This window comes from Zootoca vivipara, chromosome 3 (genome assembly GCF_963506605.1).
Source record: "Zootoca vivipara chromosome 3, rZooViv1.1, whole genome shotgun sequence".
NCBI classification, from domain to species: Eukaryota; Metazoa; Chordata; class Lepidosauria; order Squamata; family Lacertidae; genus Zootoca; species Zootoca vivipara.
In genome coordinates this window covers 27,788,346-27,805,883 of record NC_083278.1, presented here as the reverse complement: position 1 = coordinate 27,805,883, position 17,538 = coordinate 27,788,346, and the positions used below count along the sequence as shown (strand labels likewise).

Below are 17,538 nucleotides of genomic sequence, written 5' to 3'. Positions count from 1 at the left end.
GGCAGGCGGGCAAGGGAGTCACCCTGCTATTTCGGATCGCCTGAGGGCACGTTTGTTGCTCCCCCCCCCCCACACACTTCCATGCCTGCGCCTCAGCCGGGCGCGCATCCCCAGCCCGCTTGCGCGGCGGGGGCAAGATGCGCGTCAGCATGCAACCCCTCAGATTCCTCCCGCCCCTCCCTCGCCGCCAACCGACCCCCACCCCATCTCCCCGCCTGAGGTAAAAAGTCCATAGTTAGAGCCGGTGACTGGCTGCCCAGCTATGCGAAGGCCGAGGGAGGAGGAGGAGGGGTGGGTGGGAAACCGGGGTGGGTGGGAAACCCCTCCTGGCCATTTCCTCGCCTCCCTCGTTCGCTCGCTTGCCTGCCTGCGAGCGGGGCTCGGGCGAGGAGCGGAGACTTGTGGGTAACGAGGAGGCCATAGCCGGAGCAGCGATAGGAATAAGTTCCCTGAGGCGGGAGCGGGGAAATGGTGGCGCGGTAGCTCCAGTGAAAGGGCAGGAACTTGGAAGGGAGTGTGTGGGGGACCCCTTGAGTGACAGAAGCGGAGAGAAAGAGAGGAGCCCGATCCCAGCGAGGCGGGCCTAGCGCTCCCTCCCTCCCTCCCACGGAGGAGGAGGAGGAGGAGGGGGGAGGAAGCCGGGCTCCTCCGCTGCTGGCTTCCCTTTTTTCCCCTCCTTCCCTCCCTGCTCTCGCCTTCTCCCCCTCGGTTATTGACCTGGTGCAAAAAAGCCGAGGCGGCGTGGGGGCCCCGGCCGTGACTGGTTTTCCCGCCTAGTCAGGGGGCGAGGGAGGCGGCGGCGGCAGTTTCCCGCGGGAACCGGCCCTCCCCTCCCCTCCGCCGCCCACCGCGGGCCGTTCATGCCTGGGAAGCGGAGGTGGCGGCGGGGGACGCCAAGCGGGCGGGTGGAGCGGCGGCGGCAGCGCCCGCCCCAATCGGGGGACGACGAGGAGGCGGCGGTGGTGGTGGAGGAGGAGGAGGGCGAGGGTGGCCGCGGGCGCCCCGCTCTCTGTTGCTCCTGAGGCAGGCAGGCCTGGCCGGAGCGGGCCGGGACTGAGCGGCCCCGCCGGGTCCCCTTGGGCCGCTCCTTAGGCCCTGAAGCAGATACCTACCGGCGGCGCTGGCGGCGGAAGGCGCTCCTCGCTTGCTGCTGCTGCCGCCGCCCTCTCGTCCTACTGCTGGACAGCCGTCCCCGGGCTTCCCTGGGCACCCGGGGAGGGAGAGGAGAAAGAAGGTGGCGGCAACGAGGGACCCTCGGGGAACGGGAGAATGAACCACCAGCAGCAGGCGGTGAAAATGTCCGCTTCGCCGCCGTCGCTGCCCGAATCCGGAGGAGGGATCTCGGGGCGCCAGAGGAAGCTGGAGTCCATGATCCGGGACCCCAGGTCTCCAGTCAATGTGGAAAGTTTGTTGGTGAGTTCGCCGGCGGGAGAAAGAAATGCGAGGTTTTGGAACGGTAGCTTCATGTGGAGGGAAGAGCAGGGATGGGAGAGAAACTTGTGGGTTGGGTTGTTGTTGTCGTTTGGGGGGGGGGGAGAATAGGATTTTATTTGGTGGGGGTGCCTAGAGTTCGACTCCCGCGTTTTAAGTGACTGAAGAAAGAGGCTGACCGCCTTGGGTGTATGGGAGCCTGGATCCCACTTTTGCTTTGGAAGGGAAGAGTTGGGTGGGGGAGAGAGGATGTAACGAGGTACGGCTTTTTCGCTATGGGGTGGTTTGCGAAAGGGTCCTGTTTAGATAAAGCAAGGGTTAATAATCGCTGTCTGTGTCCTCTTCCTCCCGCCCCCCTCCACACACCCCAAAATCTTGCGGCTGTGAGGGATTTTTGGTTGAGATACTTGATTGGATGGACGGTACAGTTCTAATGAACATTCTTTTCTTCTTCAGGGAGGAGTGAAGGCGGGGAAGGGTGCTGGCAGTCGTGTTCAGTTTGGCCTGATGAAAGCTCTCCCCACCACCACCCTAGAAAGTTGAGAAGGGGGATGGGTGGGAGAGAAGTAAAGAAGAAACATGCCATTGAGGGTGCAGGCAAGGGTTGTGGAGAGAGAAACATTTATGTTCCGTAGAGTAACTTTTTGTTTACTCAGTCTGGGGTGGTTAGGAATGATTCTCACATCATTCCTGAATATATTTATTTGGAGGGTGAAGTCGCAGCTGAGCTTACTTCTCAGTGTTGGTTAGGGATGCAGGGGTTCACTTTCATCCTAAACTTTCATATTGGACGTTTCATTGAATGATTTGCAAATAGTTTGGTGTAAATCTGCCTATGTTGAGATGTTAGTCCATGATTCATGTCAGTGTCATCTTTGATCCTTTTGTCTTTGTCTTTCCATTAAACTTTGTTAATGGGAAACCAGTGTTGACATTCTGCTTCCAAGCACTGTGCAGAGTACTCAAAAAATTATGGACGTACTTTGGGAATATCTATTTGGGGAAGGTTGTTTAGTAGGAGTTATTAACTTCATAAGCTACATAAACATAAGCATTTCTTTTTAGCCTTATGTCTTTGCAAAAAAAAACCCCAAAAGCCTTTCCTTTCCATTGGAAAGCCCATTAACGAAGAAATATAGGTCTGAGATTTTTCCATTTCTAAACATGTGGTGTGCGTGGTACAATAAGCAAGGTATTATAATATATAATATAAGAAAATAGCTTTTGGAATATCACATACCTCATTCCTCCTCTTGGAGAAATAGGAATGGGATTTTTGTTTCTGTTCCAAGAGTTTCTCTCTGCAGATTTTTTTTTTTTTTTTGGGGGGGGAGAAGCAGCTGGAGTCATTTGCAAAAATGACTCAGTCCTGCTTGGCCAAAGTACAGGAACTGACTAAACTGTGTGTGTGTCTGTCTATGGCGGAGGCAGTAGGGATCTATGCTTGTTACAGACCACTCCAGGGTATACTGATGGTATTCATGACACTTGAAAAGTATTGCAGAATGTTTCAGTAGGCTATGCTTGTGTTCAGCAAAGAGTGCTGCTTCTCAGTATCCAGTCTTTGTGTGCTTATTTTCCTTTTCATTTAGTGAGCCTTCTGGCTGCAGAAGCAGTTATGAGAGTAGATAACACAAATTTCAAATAAATACTCAATTTTGGGATGACTCTTCCTTCCCTCGTCCAACAATTCAATCTTTTACAGTTGTAAATTGTTGGGCTGTTGTATGAGTAGGACCTTATATAATCAAAGTGAAGTCATTTCAAGTAAACTTTTTTCATACATGTATATTTATTTATAAGTTGTTTGTACATGTATAGCTGCTTTTCATCTGCACCTGTGTCAGTTTTCATCTAGTAACTCTAGTAGTAGAAAGGACGGTTGTGTGTTTACTTTTATTATATGTAATTTGTCAGTATAGCCTTTTTCTGTGTATGACATTGTTGATACCTATGGCCAAGACTTTGACGTATTTAGCAAATGAATAAACTCCCAACTGTGCTATTTGTGTGGTGAGGTTGCATTTTCAAGGTGTATTAATTCTCAATAAAAACTGTATTGCTGTATTTATAGGAATATTTATAGTCAGTGCCACACAAGATGTTACGGTATACCGCCAGCTTGATCCTAACGAAGTTCAAACCTGTCTTAAGTTTTTTCATGCACTTTGGCTAAGTATAAGCAGAAAGAAGTCTTGTTCTAGTTGCCATGGGCAGTCTAGGCACCTTTTTTGCAGTGGCATTTATCACCATTGTTGTTATTCATTTCTATACTCTTATATTTTAAAGAAAAAACTCAAAGCGGTTTACAACACATTAAAACATCTAATAAAACAATCCAGAAGAAAACAAATTCAAGCTTCAAGGAAAATATTTCAGATCCTTCTCTAAGTGACATTTTACTTTCCTAATATTAATTTAATATAGCTGCCCCATAGCAGAAGTACTCTAGGAAGCCAGTGTGGTGTGGTGGTTAGAGTGTCTGACTGAGATTTGGGAAACCAGGGTTCAAATCCCCACTCAGTCACAAAGCTCACTGGGTGACCTTGAGTCAATCACAGCTTCTTAACCTAACTTACAGGGTTGTTGTAGGGATTAACTGAGGAGGGGGATTAATCATGTACTCTTGGAGAAAAAGGTGGGATATAAATGCAATACATAAGCTCTTCTGCTTTCCTGCTTCCAAAAGATGGAGATGTCAGTCGACAACCTGGCATTTGGAGATCTCCACGGGGCCACAATTAGACCTGTGCCAGTCGCAAAATGCACCTGGTGTCAGGGGAATTTCAAACACTGGTCAAAATGCAAGGTCTGACCTGCTGCACAATGCCTCATCTTGAAGATAGGGTTTGATCCAAAGGCATTACCGTATTTGTTGTGGTAGATGGGGAAATGCACTCCCAATCTGATACTCAACAAATATACTATTTTGGATCTGATTACTTTTTTTAATAGAAAAGTTATCTCTTTATGAAAGATAAAAGGAATCCCTACCCCTATTGTGCAGACAGACCAAGGGTGAGAGAGTAACTTGCCCAAGAGCATGGTGTCTATGAAATAAGAGTACAAGCCTAAGTCCACTCTCTGAATTTCTGTATGGCTTCCAGTACTTCCTGTTGAGAAGATTGAAGGACCCAGCTCATAAAACTTGGCACTCAAACAAAACTCACATAAATTGTGATGGGTAACTTCCTGACATATTTTTATATTGCTTGGGAATCTACAAATATTTACATTTAATATCAGTGGTATGCAAGGCCTTAAATTGGGGTTCAGGAAGCCCCTTGGTGCTTATGAGAATGGAATGCAGCTGCATTGAGAGGTGGGATTTTTTCCTTTCCCTTTCATGGCTGGAGCAGAGGTAACTTGTTAAATAAAATATAAGGAGAACATGGGCTAATGCAAATGATGGTAATACCAGTAGTAAGAATGTATTAAAGAAATTGAGGGTGTTGCCAATATAGTGGGAAATCTGCCTAGTGTGTGCCACAGAAATTAGGTGAGGTTTAGTAACAAAGTTTTTTCGTATGCAGATTGGAGCTAATAAGTACATTTACCTTTTGTTGAAGGTTCATCCATATGGATTTGAGAGTGAAGGGCCTATAGTCCCGTCACAATCTCTTGAGCTGATGGAGAGTAAGGCAAGTAGACATTTTCATAACAAGCCACTCTGAATAGAATTGATTTGATTGAGGATTAGCTAAGAACATATGCGACAATAGCATACAAGAGAGGTTTTCAACCTTTTTGAGACCATGGCCCCCTTGACCAATGACAGTGGTACCTTGGTTTACAACCATAATCCGTTCTGAAGGTCCGTTTGTAAACCAAAACAGGTTGTAACCCAAGGCACACTTTCGCCAGTGGGGCCTCCAAAATAATTTGTTTGTAATAAAAATAATAATAATGGGTTGTAATCCAAAAAAAGGTTGTAAACCAGGACACACACTTCTGGGTTTGACGTGTTTGTAATCCAAAACGTATGCAAACCAAGATGTATGCAAACCAAGGTACCACTGTACATTCTTTCTGGGGCTCCCCTGTGAGGAAACATGCTCTAAGCTTTAGAAGCCCAGTTATGTCACCCCTTGCCTACAGAGCTGGCAGCCCCTCACCCCCTTTTGAACCACCCTCCTGAGTGGAGTGTGTCCTCGGCCTCCTCAACACTGCCCTGGTTTCTTGAACTGAAAGTGAGAGCTGCCTCCTCCCTCGCCAGCTCCAGAGGCACCATTTGCCTGAGTAGTTTGTAGCTAGGACTGCTGCATCAAACAGCCACGGCACCCCTGCCTATCATTCAAGGCATCCCTGGTGACAGGCACACTGGTTGAAAACCACTGGTGTACAAGCTTGGTCTAAGAATCCATAGGCAAGGGATCCATATCTATCCATTCCTCTGATAAACCTTCATTTTCTCCTCGCTATGAGCTTTTAAAGCTAGAATGCACAAGCATTCTTTCTCTTCTCACTCTCCACTGACTAGCCACAATCCTTTAATGCCAGGACAGCGGCAAGAAAGACAGTCAGCAACACTCAGTGCAACACCGAGTTTATTGCTAATAGGGACTCTGGGGGCTGAATGTCTCATACTGCTGTATGGGAGACAGGTTGAAGGATGACTGCTCACTCTTCCCCTTCTGCTAACTGTCCTGGTTATAGAAAAAATGGAAGTCTGAGATGCTTCTGGTTGAGTAGAGAACATCACAAGTGAAGTGCATCCAGGTGGCTTATCTCTGAAGTTGAAGCAAACAGTGGTAGTAATTAATTGGCCCAATGTCTTACTCTTCTCCACTCCTCAGGTGTTCCACCTAAGACTTGCCTAGACCACCCAAATACTGTCTGTGCTACAAAGCTGTCCTGATGATCATAGTGCTGCTCACAATTCCATAGTATCCAAACTTCAGTCAGGACAGGCCGCAGTTGTGGATGAGGCTGTTGTTGGCGTAGGTCCCCCAGGGTAGCTTCCACTTTCCCCGATAGGATTAGTAGCTATTTAATGTCACAGGAGAGTGCTCTGTGTACAGCCTTCCAGTGCAAAATACAGAGTTGCAATGTGGTGATTGCACATGTTGCAATCTGCTGTATGGAGAAATGCCGCATATTTGACCTTAAGAGTTTGTGTCTGTTGTAAATACAGCATAACATTGTGGAAGCAATACACATGGTTCTCTTCCTGAAACTTGGGCAAATACCATTTCTCATTTGGATATTTGCTTGGAGACAGTTGCTCCCTGGGGTGAGAGCTGGTGACTGTCTATATACGGTATATAGAAAGACTGAGTTAGAGAATTCTGGCTTTTCAATATAACATTGCTCAGAAGCTACACATCTAGTGTCGGGTGTGTCGCTATAACAGAAGTCCTACTTGCCTGTTCTATTTACATGTGGTCTATGTGCTATTTGGGTGTTCTGCTAATGTGAAATTTACATGGAAGCATGGATGGGTGTGTTAAGCTCTGCTTCCCCCAGGCCATCTCTGTCTCTTTCCAATGCATGTAGAGCAAGAATCTGAAACGGAGTCTCCATGAGGTTTCAAAATCATACCTTTAACCTCCATAAGTCGAGGGCCAGTTGAGAGGGCCTTAAGTGGGCTTGCCCTCATTCTTCCTAGTTGTGTGTAGGTTTGCAACTGAGCAGATTGCCCAAATAGGGCTAGAATGAAAGGCATTTCTTGTCATCCAGATTCTGTTTTGTACAAAGCTGTATTCGGATTTTTATCCAGATGTGAGAAGGCTTAAAAAGTGCTCCCCCACCCCAAGGATCCTTGGTTGCACAGGCTCCTCTTCAGACCTTAACATGTTTGTCTTATCTGGGCTCCTGATTATGGGATGTTTTCTAACCGTGTTCACTGAATGTCCATAGAAACCTTCAGATCTTCATGCTAAACACAGAAAGGTCTGAAAGGAAGCCTACAGACCTGGGGAAGTTGAGGTGAGATTTCCATCCCTGTCCCACTACACATTTTACAACAACAACAACAACAACAACTTATTATTATTATTTATATCCCGCCCATTATTATTTATATCCCGCCCATCTGGCTGGGTTTCCCCAGCCACTCTGGGCAGCTTCCAACAAAATATTAAAATACAATAGTCAGTTAAACATTAAATGCTTCCCTAAACAGGGCTGCCTTCAGATTTAAACCCTCACATATCCAGACAAATGCTTTAATTGGCCTCAAAGTGTCTTTGGCCTTGTAATTTAAAAATTGTGGAGCTGTCATTCATGCAACAGCACCTATGGGTTGTATCCAATATTAGTCATAGAGTACACCCATTTAAATGAATAACATGATGTAACATAGATATATTAATAAAATTTAGTTGCATACAAAACAGCCATACCACCATCCTGAAAACAAGTAGCAAATTTGGAAGAAACAACAGTAGCTGGCTATTTCTCTCTGATACTTAGTTTTCAACATGTAGGGAAGTTTATTTTTTGTGGGAAAGAGTTGAAAGATTCTTTATCTGTACTGTAGTGTGAAGGAGTACAGTTCACCACTAGATTCTGATGAAGATATAACTTGTGAGTTGCACTCGATGCTGCCAAAGGAGAATTATCTTGCCTTGAGCTAGGAATATAGTATGATAATAACCTCTATTAATTCACCTGTCTCCTTGTAGTTAGTGTGTTATTAAAGAACCATATTCTCTAGTGATTAAAAGCAGTATGCAAACAAATGCTTCCATAAATATCCTTGCGCTGTGCAAACCAATAAAACCCGCACAAGAAAGTTGTGAAGCAATCAAGCAGATAACATACATATAAAATGCATAATTGACTGCTTGGAGGTGGTTCCTTTTTGTTTATCTGGTTGATTATACTTCACATTTCTGTCTCAGTGCAAAAATACAGCTTACATCCTTCAGCAGATGCACACACAAAAAATCCTTCATGCAAAATCACATTTTAAAGCAGCTTTTGGGACAGCTACTTTGCCCTCTTCACTGCGTTCCGCTCTGCCAACCTGTTTGGGTCTTGAGCTGCCCCCTACCCCCTGCTATTCTGTTCTGCCAAACCCAATTTGCCAAGTACTGTATTGCTTTCTTACTGTTGTGCTTTTTTGTAAGTACTAGGTAAGAGACTATTTGGTCATGTTTTGATTTAAGGGAAAGCATTATTGGGCACTGATTCTAAAACAGGGTTAACTTGTTGGTAGTGCACAGTTGCAGTCAATTGTTAACTGACCATGTTCTTCTTCTTTGGCGATCACTTGTAGCCGAGTAGGATTTTAAACCACGAATATGGTCCTAACAGTGGATCTGTAAGTGACTGTGGAGGCCAATTCTGGATTCACACATCCTTCCACAGTAGGGACATAGGTTTCTGGGTGGGAGTTGATCATGGTGAGGGTTTGCCAAATGTGCCTTCCTCTTAGCTTGTTTCTACTTCTCGCCAAGTTTGTGCTTCTTCAAAGTCCAGGACGCCTTTGGTAAAGGATGTTCTCTAATTGGAGCACTCACAGGCCAGTTTTCCCCAGTTATCAGTGTTTATATTACATTTGTAAAGATTTGTATTGAGAGAGCCTTTAAACTTCCTTTGTTGTCCACCAATATTTCAATTTCCATTCTTAAGTTGGGAATAGAATACTTGCTATTATAATTAGGCATCTGAACAACATGACAGTCCAACAAAGTTGAAGTTGAAGAATCATTGCTTCAACACTGGTGATCTTTGCTTCTTCCAGTACACTGACTTAGTTAACAAAGGCAATGTTATAGTATGGTTTGCTCACACATCAACAAGATTTGTAATTTATTGACTCTTTTTCTCCTACTGTTTGTGCAATGGGTGAATGAAAATAACATATATTCTCCTGTGAAAGCAGAGAGGTGCTGACAGTTTGTTCTTGTATCATCTTGATGTGGGTATTTAAATAGCTCATGCTGCCTCTTTTCTCCTGGGAACTATGGGTGATTATGAAACATAAAGTTTGAGCTATACCCCCACCAGTGTTCTGTACACTTGAAAACACACCATGCTTGTAAGGAGTCACAAGGAACATGGTTACTCACATTCTTGAACACTGGCACTTTGACAGCTTGCACATTAAAATTAATATACTGTAGAGTTAAATGTCACAAATGCCACCTTCTGTAGGAAGTGTTAATGTGCAGGGCCTTAATTTTGAAGTGTCCTGTCAATAATTTTTCACTTTTCATTAACCAGTTTAATTGTGGCTACAGCTTTATTGTGTTTGGATGCTTTTTTTGTTTTTTAAAATAACACTGCAAAAGTTAATTTTTCTAAAGAAGCCATAGGTTGTTGATTTATCCTCTCCTGAGAGGAGTCTGATTAACAGCTGTTCCACTTTTGAAGGGATTTCTCCTTATTTTAATGGAAGATGTTGCTGCACAACTTAGCAAATAGCTCTTTCTCAGAATACAAATTGAGAACTCACATATTCAGAAACTCTTAGTCCACTTTAGTTTTGCAGTTCTTGACTGAATTACCTGTTCAAACTGTTTATTGCATATTTGTCTTAGAAGTTTACTGTCAACTTCAAGTAGTATTGGTTAAATCAGTTCTCAGATTCTCTTTCTCTCCACACAAGTGGTCTCTGCTGCCTTAAGAATACATTTTGTGGTCAGTGTAAGGTGTAAATCAATCATGAATATAACTGGCAAGAATTTCAATGAGTGTTGTGGTAGTTTGGAAAAGTGCTGCTATGATTGCAGAAATCACTGCTGTTAACTCTGATTAGCAGATTCACATGTAATAGTTGTCTGTGCAAGCAATGTGGAATAACTGCCGTCTTTCCCCTTTTTTAAGACACCGTCTTATAACTTTTTTTCCTCAAAAAAAACACAGGGTGGCTTACTTTCGGTGGGATGTCTTATTTTTTTTATTACCGGTACAGTTTTTACAGCTCAGGGCGCTGGCTCAGGGCGCTGCTCGGTTCTCTTGAGTGCTCGGCGCTGCAGCAGCCACTGGTTCCGGGTGGCGGGGCAGCAGGCATCCTAGGCCGGGCCAGGCAGAGGCCGCTGGCTCAGGCGCTCCGCCTGCCGCTGCAGGGCGCTCCAAGCTCCTTGGCCAGGCCAGGCAAGGAAGAAGCAGTGAGCCCAGCGGTGGCGACAAGCACAGAAGCGGCAGGGCGGCGATGGACGAGAAGGCGGAGCGCGGGGATGCAGCCAGCAAGGCGGGAGCGCGATCAGCTGTTAAGCGGAGCTCTTGGAGCGCCACTTCAGAGCTGATCGCGCTCCTGCAGTGCCAGCTGCATGGAGTGACTCTGTGAGTGGAGGTGCCTGTGGGGGTTGGTTTCCGCGGAGCGGAAGTATGGCTTATTTTGGGGGTATGTCTTATATTTCTCAAATGCTTAAAAACCCTGCCATGGCTTACTTTCTGACTACGTATTAAAAAAGGGGAAACAGGGTGTTTTACATGTACAGTACTGGAAAATGTCTTGTGTGTCTTGTGGCTTCCAGAGAGTGGTAGGGGATGTTTTATCCCATGTTGATGGCCTTTCAGCTGATTCACTGGTGGCCCGCTGGAATGTGGAGTTAACCAGGGCTATTGACTGTCTGGCTCCGAAGCGCCCTCTCCAATTGCATGGAGCCCGGACAGCTCCGTGGTTTTCCCCGGAGCTGAGGGTGATGAAACAATTGCTGAGATGGCTAGAGCGCCAGTGGCGGAAAACTCATTTTGAATCAACCAGACACGGGTTAGAGCTCAACATCAAGCCTACCAAGTGGCAACGGCGACAGCGAAGAGGACCTTCTTCACCGTTTCTATTGCATCTGCAGAAAACAGCAGCAGGAGACTTTTTCAGGTGGTTCGCAATCTTATCGGAACCACCTTCATCATCAGGGCCTGGTAGGGACCCCAAGATCTCATGCAATGCTTTTGCAAAGTTTTTTGCAGATAAAGTCGCTCAGATTCGGAAGGAGGTAGACTCCACTGTAGGAGCAGGACCAGGGCGAGAGAGTGCTAGAGCCCTGTCTAGTCATGTTATATGGGATCAATTCCAATCTGTTACCTCCGAGGATGTGGACAGGCTGCTTGGATGAGTGAAACCGACCACCTGTCTCCTTGATCCTTGCCCATCCTGGCTAATAAAAGCGAGCCGGGAAGGGCTGGGTGATGGGCTCCGCGGGGTGGTGAATGCTTCCCTCTACGAGGGAGCCTTCCCAGACCCACTGAAAGAGGCGGTCATTAAACTGCTTCTTAAAGAAACATCTTTAGACCCGGCCAATATGGCCAACTACCACCCAGTCTCAAATCTACCATTCTTGGGCAAGGTGATTGAGCGGGTGGTTGCTGAACAACTCCAAACACGCCTGGAAGTGGACCATTTGGATCCCTTCCATTCGGGATTCAGGCCTTACCATGGGACTGAAACTGCCTTGGTCGTGCTGGTCGATGCTCTCCGGCGAGCTAGGGACAAAGGTGAGAGCTGTTTCCTAGTTCTGCTGGATCTCTCAGCGGCCTTTGACACCATCGACCATAACATCCTTCTGGGCCGTCTAGAGGGGCTGGGAGCTGGGGGCACTGTCATACAGTGGTTCCGCTCCTTCACCCTGGGCCGTGTTCAGAAAGTGGTGTTGGGGGATGAGTGTTCAGACCCCTGAGCACTCACTTGTGGGGTGCTTCAGGGTTCCGTTCTCTTCCCCATGCTTTTTAATATCTATATGAAGCCGCTGGGAGAGATCATCAGGGGGTTTGGGCTGGGTGTTCATCAGTGTGCAGATGACACCCAGCTCTACCTCTCTTTTAAATCAGAACCAGTGAAGGTCCTGTGTTGAGTGCCTGGAGGTGGTTGGAAGATGGATGGTGGCTAACAGATTGAGATTGAATCCTGACAAGACAGAAGTACTGTTTTGGGGGGACAGAAGGCGGGCAGGTGTGGAGGACTCCCTGGTCTTGAATGGGGTAACTGTGCCCCTGAAGGACCAGGTGCGCAGCCTGGGAGTCATTTTGGACTCACAGCTGTCCATGGAGGCACAGGTTACTTCTGTGTCCAGGGCGGCTGTCTACCAGCTCCATCTGGTACGCAGGCTGAGACCGTACCTGCCCGCAGACTGTCTTGCCAGAGTGGTGCATGCTCTGGTTATCTCCCGCTTGGACTACTGCAATGCGCTCTATGTGGGGCCACCTTTGAAGGTGACCCGGAAACTGCAATTAATCCAGAATGCGGCAGCTAGACTAGTGACTGGGAGTGGCTGCTGGGACCACATAACACCGGTCCTGAGAGATCTACACTGGCTCCCAGTATGTTTCCGAGCACAATTCAAAGTGTTGGTACTGACCTTTAAAGCCCTAAACGGCCTTGGTCCTGTATACCTGAAGGAGCGTCTTCACCCCCACCATTCAGCCCGGACACTGAGATCCAGCACCGAGGGCCTTCTGGCGGTTCCCCCATTGCGAGAAGTGAGGTTACAGGGAACCAGACAGAGGGCCTTCTCGGTAGTGGCACCCATCCTGTGGAACCCCCTCCCAGCAGATGTCAAGGCAATAAGTAACTATTTTACTTTTAGAAGACAACTGAAGGTGGCCCTGTTTAGGGAAGTTTTTAATGTTTGATGCTGTACTGTTTTTAATATTCGGTTGGAAACCGCCCAGAGTGGCTGGGGAAACCCAGCCAGATGGGCAGGGTATAAATAATAAATTATTATAATATTATTATTGCGTGATGCAGTCATAAGCGATAGGTAAATCAGATGTTCCTTTTAAGTTAAGTGTAGAGTATTGATTCCTTCCCAATAACAAATGTATAAATTAAGCATCTGTTTATTCCAGTTAACTCTGGCTGTGTTGTGTGGGAAAGGATATTGACTTTAAGATTATGTGCAAACTATGGGACTGTTTCCAGTTGTGATCTGAGGAAGTCTTTGAGGACTAGAAAGCCTTATTTGTTCATTTTGCATCAGGATGTGACTTCCCGCCCTTTCTCTCTCCCTTGTGCTTGTTCCTGATTCTTATGGCAGGAAAATACAAAAGTAAACTTCTTGCAGTCTGTTTCCCTGTGGGGGGAAAATAACCCTTGAATTTATGTAAACTCATCTATTGATATGTGATGGTAATGCTGTATGAATTCTTTTTAAGCAACTCAGCAAATTATGCTACATTTATATGAGACAATAATACCACTTTTAGTGATACTAGATTATTACTTGAGATGTGTACTGAAAATATGTGACAGTTTTAGTGAAAATAATTTTCATTTCTGGGCTATTTAAAATATGCAATTTATTTAAAAGCAGTATCAAATGTGTGTTACAGTTTGTACTATAAATTGAATTTCCAAGTTAGGCGTCTACATTTGTTCTTGTCTAAAGGCCAGTTCTCAGACATTCTTTTGACTCCCCTCCCCCAGCCCTGCATGCAGTTACCCCAGAGAAACATTGTGTGAACTGGAAGTACGGTATGTAGGCAGGTTAGCTGCCATGATCACACTGTTGAGTTCTTCTATGCAGTTACATTCTTCTGTGTGCATTTGGGGGGAAATATGGGCTCAAAGTCTAATTAGTTTGCACTATGTGTTAGAAATGTTTGTTCAAATAAACAGAAAGCAGGACTGGTTCAGAGGGCTATTTATCCTAGGTAGTTGGGACCAGTTATTGAATAGTAATGGACACCTCCATAAAGCACCAGGTTTTGCCAAACTTAACACGGAGTGTGAATATGTTACAAGGTTCAGAGTTTTAAAAGAAATTGGTTTACAACTTTACTGTGTTTAGAGAGACTGTTTTATTTTATGAATGAACATTGTGGAAATACAGAGATACATTTTAGTTCCTTTTTTAAGCTACTCCATTTCCTCTAGTTCTGTCTCCAGCCTGGGCTACATAAAAGCAAGGAATCTTCTGGCTATTGCTTACTCTTGCTTTTGCACCTGCAGTGTGTCTCCTTCACAGTGTATATGAGTTTGACATTGCCCCCTTTACTTCTGTATTTGGCAGACGTTTTGGCCAGTGATTATGGGGGATGTTTATATGGAACACAAACTATAGGTAAATGGAGTCATTTTTCTATAGTGGATGTCTTAACATCTGCTTTCATGATAATATTGAATGAGTGGAGAGTAAAAAGTCTGTCTTAATGTAGAACAGTTCTGGGGAATTGTGGTCCTATGTTCAGTCCTTGTTTCTGACATCCTGTGCCTGAAGATACTTCCCATAGCACTTTTCATGGAGGTATTTAATGCTTTTGAAACACATTTTGATAGCTGGACCCCTGACTATTTAATTTAGAAGCTGGATAAAATGGACCTGCTCATTTTAATAGCAAACTCATAGCTTTGTTAAGTTAGCAATGGCCACAAAACATCAGTTAGTATTATTTGGCTTGGAAATAGGAGATAGTACTGATATTGTCAGCATTCCCATAGTGAAATGACTAGCATTTTATTGACATACACAGGTTACAAGACAGGAATCAAATTCTTGTGTTGTGAGATTTCAACAGTGTTTTGCATGTTCTGTTAATAGGTAGCAAAAGAGGTTCCTGGGTTGCATGTAATTTTTTGCTGAGTGGATGGCACAGGCAGCAAGCCAGTTGAAAAGCAATACAATGTTTATGTAACCCTTTTCAGTTTGAACCTAGTCAGGAAATGCAATACTATGCCGTGAAGGACTTTTGTGCAAACTAATTACACAGCTCAGCACTGTAGAATATTTTGTATTTGTTGCAAGGAATTTTATCTCAGGTTGGTAGACTAATATCCGTGTAGGTAAAATCTCTTAGGAGTTGCTTTTAAAAAGGTTAAATAACCGTGCATGTGGAACAACTTCCAGAAGCATAGCAGAATCTCTCCCCCCCCCCTCCACGCCCTGTCTCTAAATTCTCCTCTAGGGGGTTGGGGTAACTCCTATATTTGAAGGGGATGGGGAGGAGAGTTGTGAGTATCGGGGAGGGCACCAAGCTGGAGAAAGCAGCTCTAGAACAAGAAAAAGGTATGGGTTTATTGTGTATATATGCTGTAAGGAAGCTTAAATGCTGTTATAAACATATATCCTTGATAGAAAGAGCCATTGGATCATTGAGGCAGAATTCAGATAATAGGATTTGAATGTAGGCTTTTGAAGACTTAGCATGAAAGCTTAGAGAGTTTATTTTCACAACCACAAATGTAACTGTAAAAACATCAAGATTGAAAAGGATTAGTTTCCCTCTTTAAAAAAACACCAAAACTATTAACTTGTGTCAAAAGTGTTGGTATGACAAACTTCCTTTTTGGAATTTGGAGCATGAGTTCACTTTGTTCAGTGTCTAATTCAAAAAATATTTTCCATTACATCTATTACTGAAAAGCAGAGAACTTCAAACTTGCTTCCCACTAAAGTACTTTTTTGGGGGGGAGGGAGGGGGGAATTCATCGCCTTGAGTTTGAAAACTGTTGGCAGTTTACTTCTTTAAAGGCGCTCCAAATATGATTCCATTTCTGAAAGTGGATATTAAAAGCTTTATTCAGAAAAATATTTATTCTGAAGATTCTGAAAATGTTCATCTGCTGTCAAATTACTGATAGATGCTACATTTTATCTTAAGAATGTGCTATAAAGACTCCAGAGTGGGTCCTAATTTGTTTTGGTCCTAGAGAAATTTGGAGCAAAGAGCCTTTCTTGTGGGATGAATAGCAAAGCTGGTTTAACAAATAAACCCTCATAGTCTCTGTGCTTCCACACCATATTTTGTAAATGTGAACATGGATCTTGAGTTCAAGTTCTCTCCATAGATGGAGGTGTTGTCTAAACTTTAAAAATAATATCTTAAGCAGCTTCTTAAAATGTTCATTCCAGGGGTCATATTTTTGCACAGAGGTAAGCAGTATGATGTCAAGCCTGACTGCTGCCATTTGAATTTGGCAGTTAACTGAAAATGAATACTGATAATACAGTGCTGTGGGTAAATGATTTTTGGGCTGAGGAATTGGCATTTGGTCTGTTTTGGATGTGGCTGCTCTTTCTTCCCCTGAAAAAGCAGGTGGGCATGTAGAATAGTCTTAGATCCAGCTTTGTTTCTAGAGGCCAAGCTGCCCTTGTTGGCACAAAGCACCAGCTGATTCCTTAGTTGTGGTCATTTCTGGACAGGGACAGTTTGACTACAGTGATTAAATCTCTGTTGCGTTTTATAGTTCCTGCTGAAGGTGATTTGGAAGCAACCAGGTCTTGACTGGTATAGCTGGATTTATGTATATCTTGCCAATTTTAAAATAACTGCTGGTATTTAACTTTGAAGCCCTAAATGGCTTGGGACCCAAATACCTAAGGGATCTCCTCTTATTGTATCTATGTGCCCAGAGTGCCCCTTCCTTTGCAATAAGTTTAAAATCGATCAAATTAAAAGCCAAGAAAATAAATCTGCTGTGGCTTTATGATCAGATGAGGCCCTCTCCAGTTTCCTCTTTTTTCAGAGGTACAGTATACAGCATCATTGAACAAGAAAGGGCAAAAAAGAGGGGGGGGGGGTTCCTTGCAATGGAAATTTGGTTGTGGAATGCCCTCCCTAAAGTGGCTCACCTCACTTCAAAATTGCAATCTTTATTGGCACTAGGCAAAAGTGGTCTTTTTCATTTTAGCTTGCAAATTTAGTTGTGTTAAAGATTTTTATCTATTCTGTCTTTGTATTTGTACTATGGAAGAATTGATTGTACTCTGCCCTGAAATACTGAACAGGATGAAGGGTGGTAAAATGTTTTGAATAAATAAAACATTGAGTAATCCTAATATTCCTATCACTACCACCTTCAGCACACTCAAGGCTAGAGCTCCACCCTCTTCCATTATGTTGAAGATGATGTGCTTTTATTTACGCTGTTAGTTGCTGAATGTTTTAGGAATTTGTATTTAATTTTTGCACTGTTTTAATTTTATATGCTGCCTCAAGTTTTAAGTCTGTGCAGAAAGGAGGGATATACATTAACAAATAAATAAAACAGTGATACCACTTAATATGTCTAAAATAAAGAAAACATTTACTAATGAAAGCAATAATCACCATGCTATCTCCTCTCAGGGAAAAGACCTTCAGTGCAGAAAAGTTTTCAGTGATTATTTGCAAATACGTCAGTTGACCTCCCCTAGACTTTTTTTTTTGAAGACTACATTCTGAGAGTTGATGCAGATGTTCAGTAGGGCACATGCTATTCTTGATGACATTGTAAAA

General features: G+C 44.2%; 1 protein-coding gene across 4 annotated transcripts in view; it reads left to right on the top strand.

Moving 5' to 3' along the window:
• The first annotated feature begins 313 nt into the window (after positions 1–313).
• Positions 314–17,538, top strand: part of ROCK2 (Rho associated coiled-coil containing protein kinase 2) — a 74,492-nt gene continuing 57,267 nt past the window's right edge. For 2 of the 4 annotated variants that reach the window (XM_035109844.2, XM_035109843.2), the window contains exon 1: positions 314–1,413. In XM_035109844.2, coding sequence (XP_034965735.2) covers positions 1,270–1,413 — 144 coding nt within the window. In that variant the 5' untranslated portion in view covers positions 314–1,269. The remainder of the gene's footprint in view (positions 1,414–17,538) is intronic. The other 2 variants (XM_035109846.2, XM_035109845.2) reach the window with 1 other exon arrangement.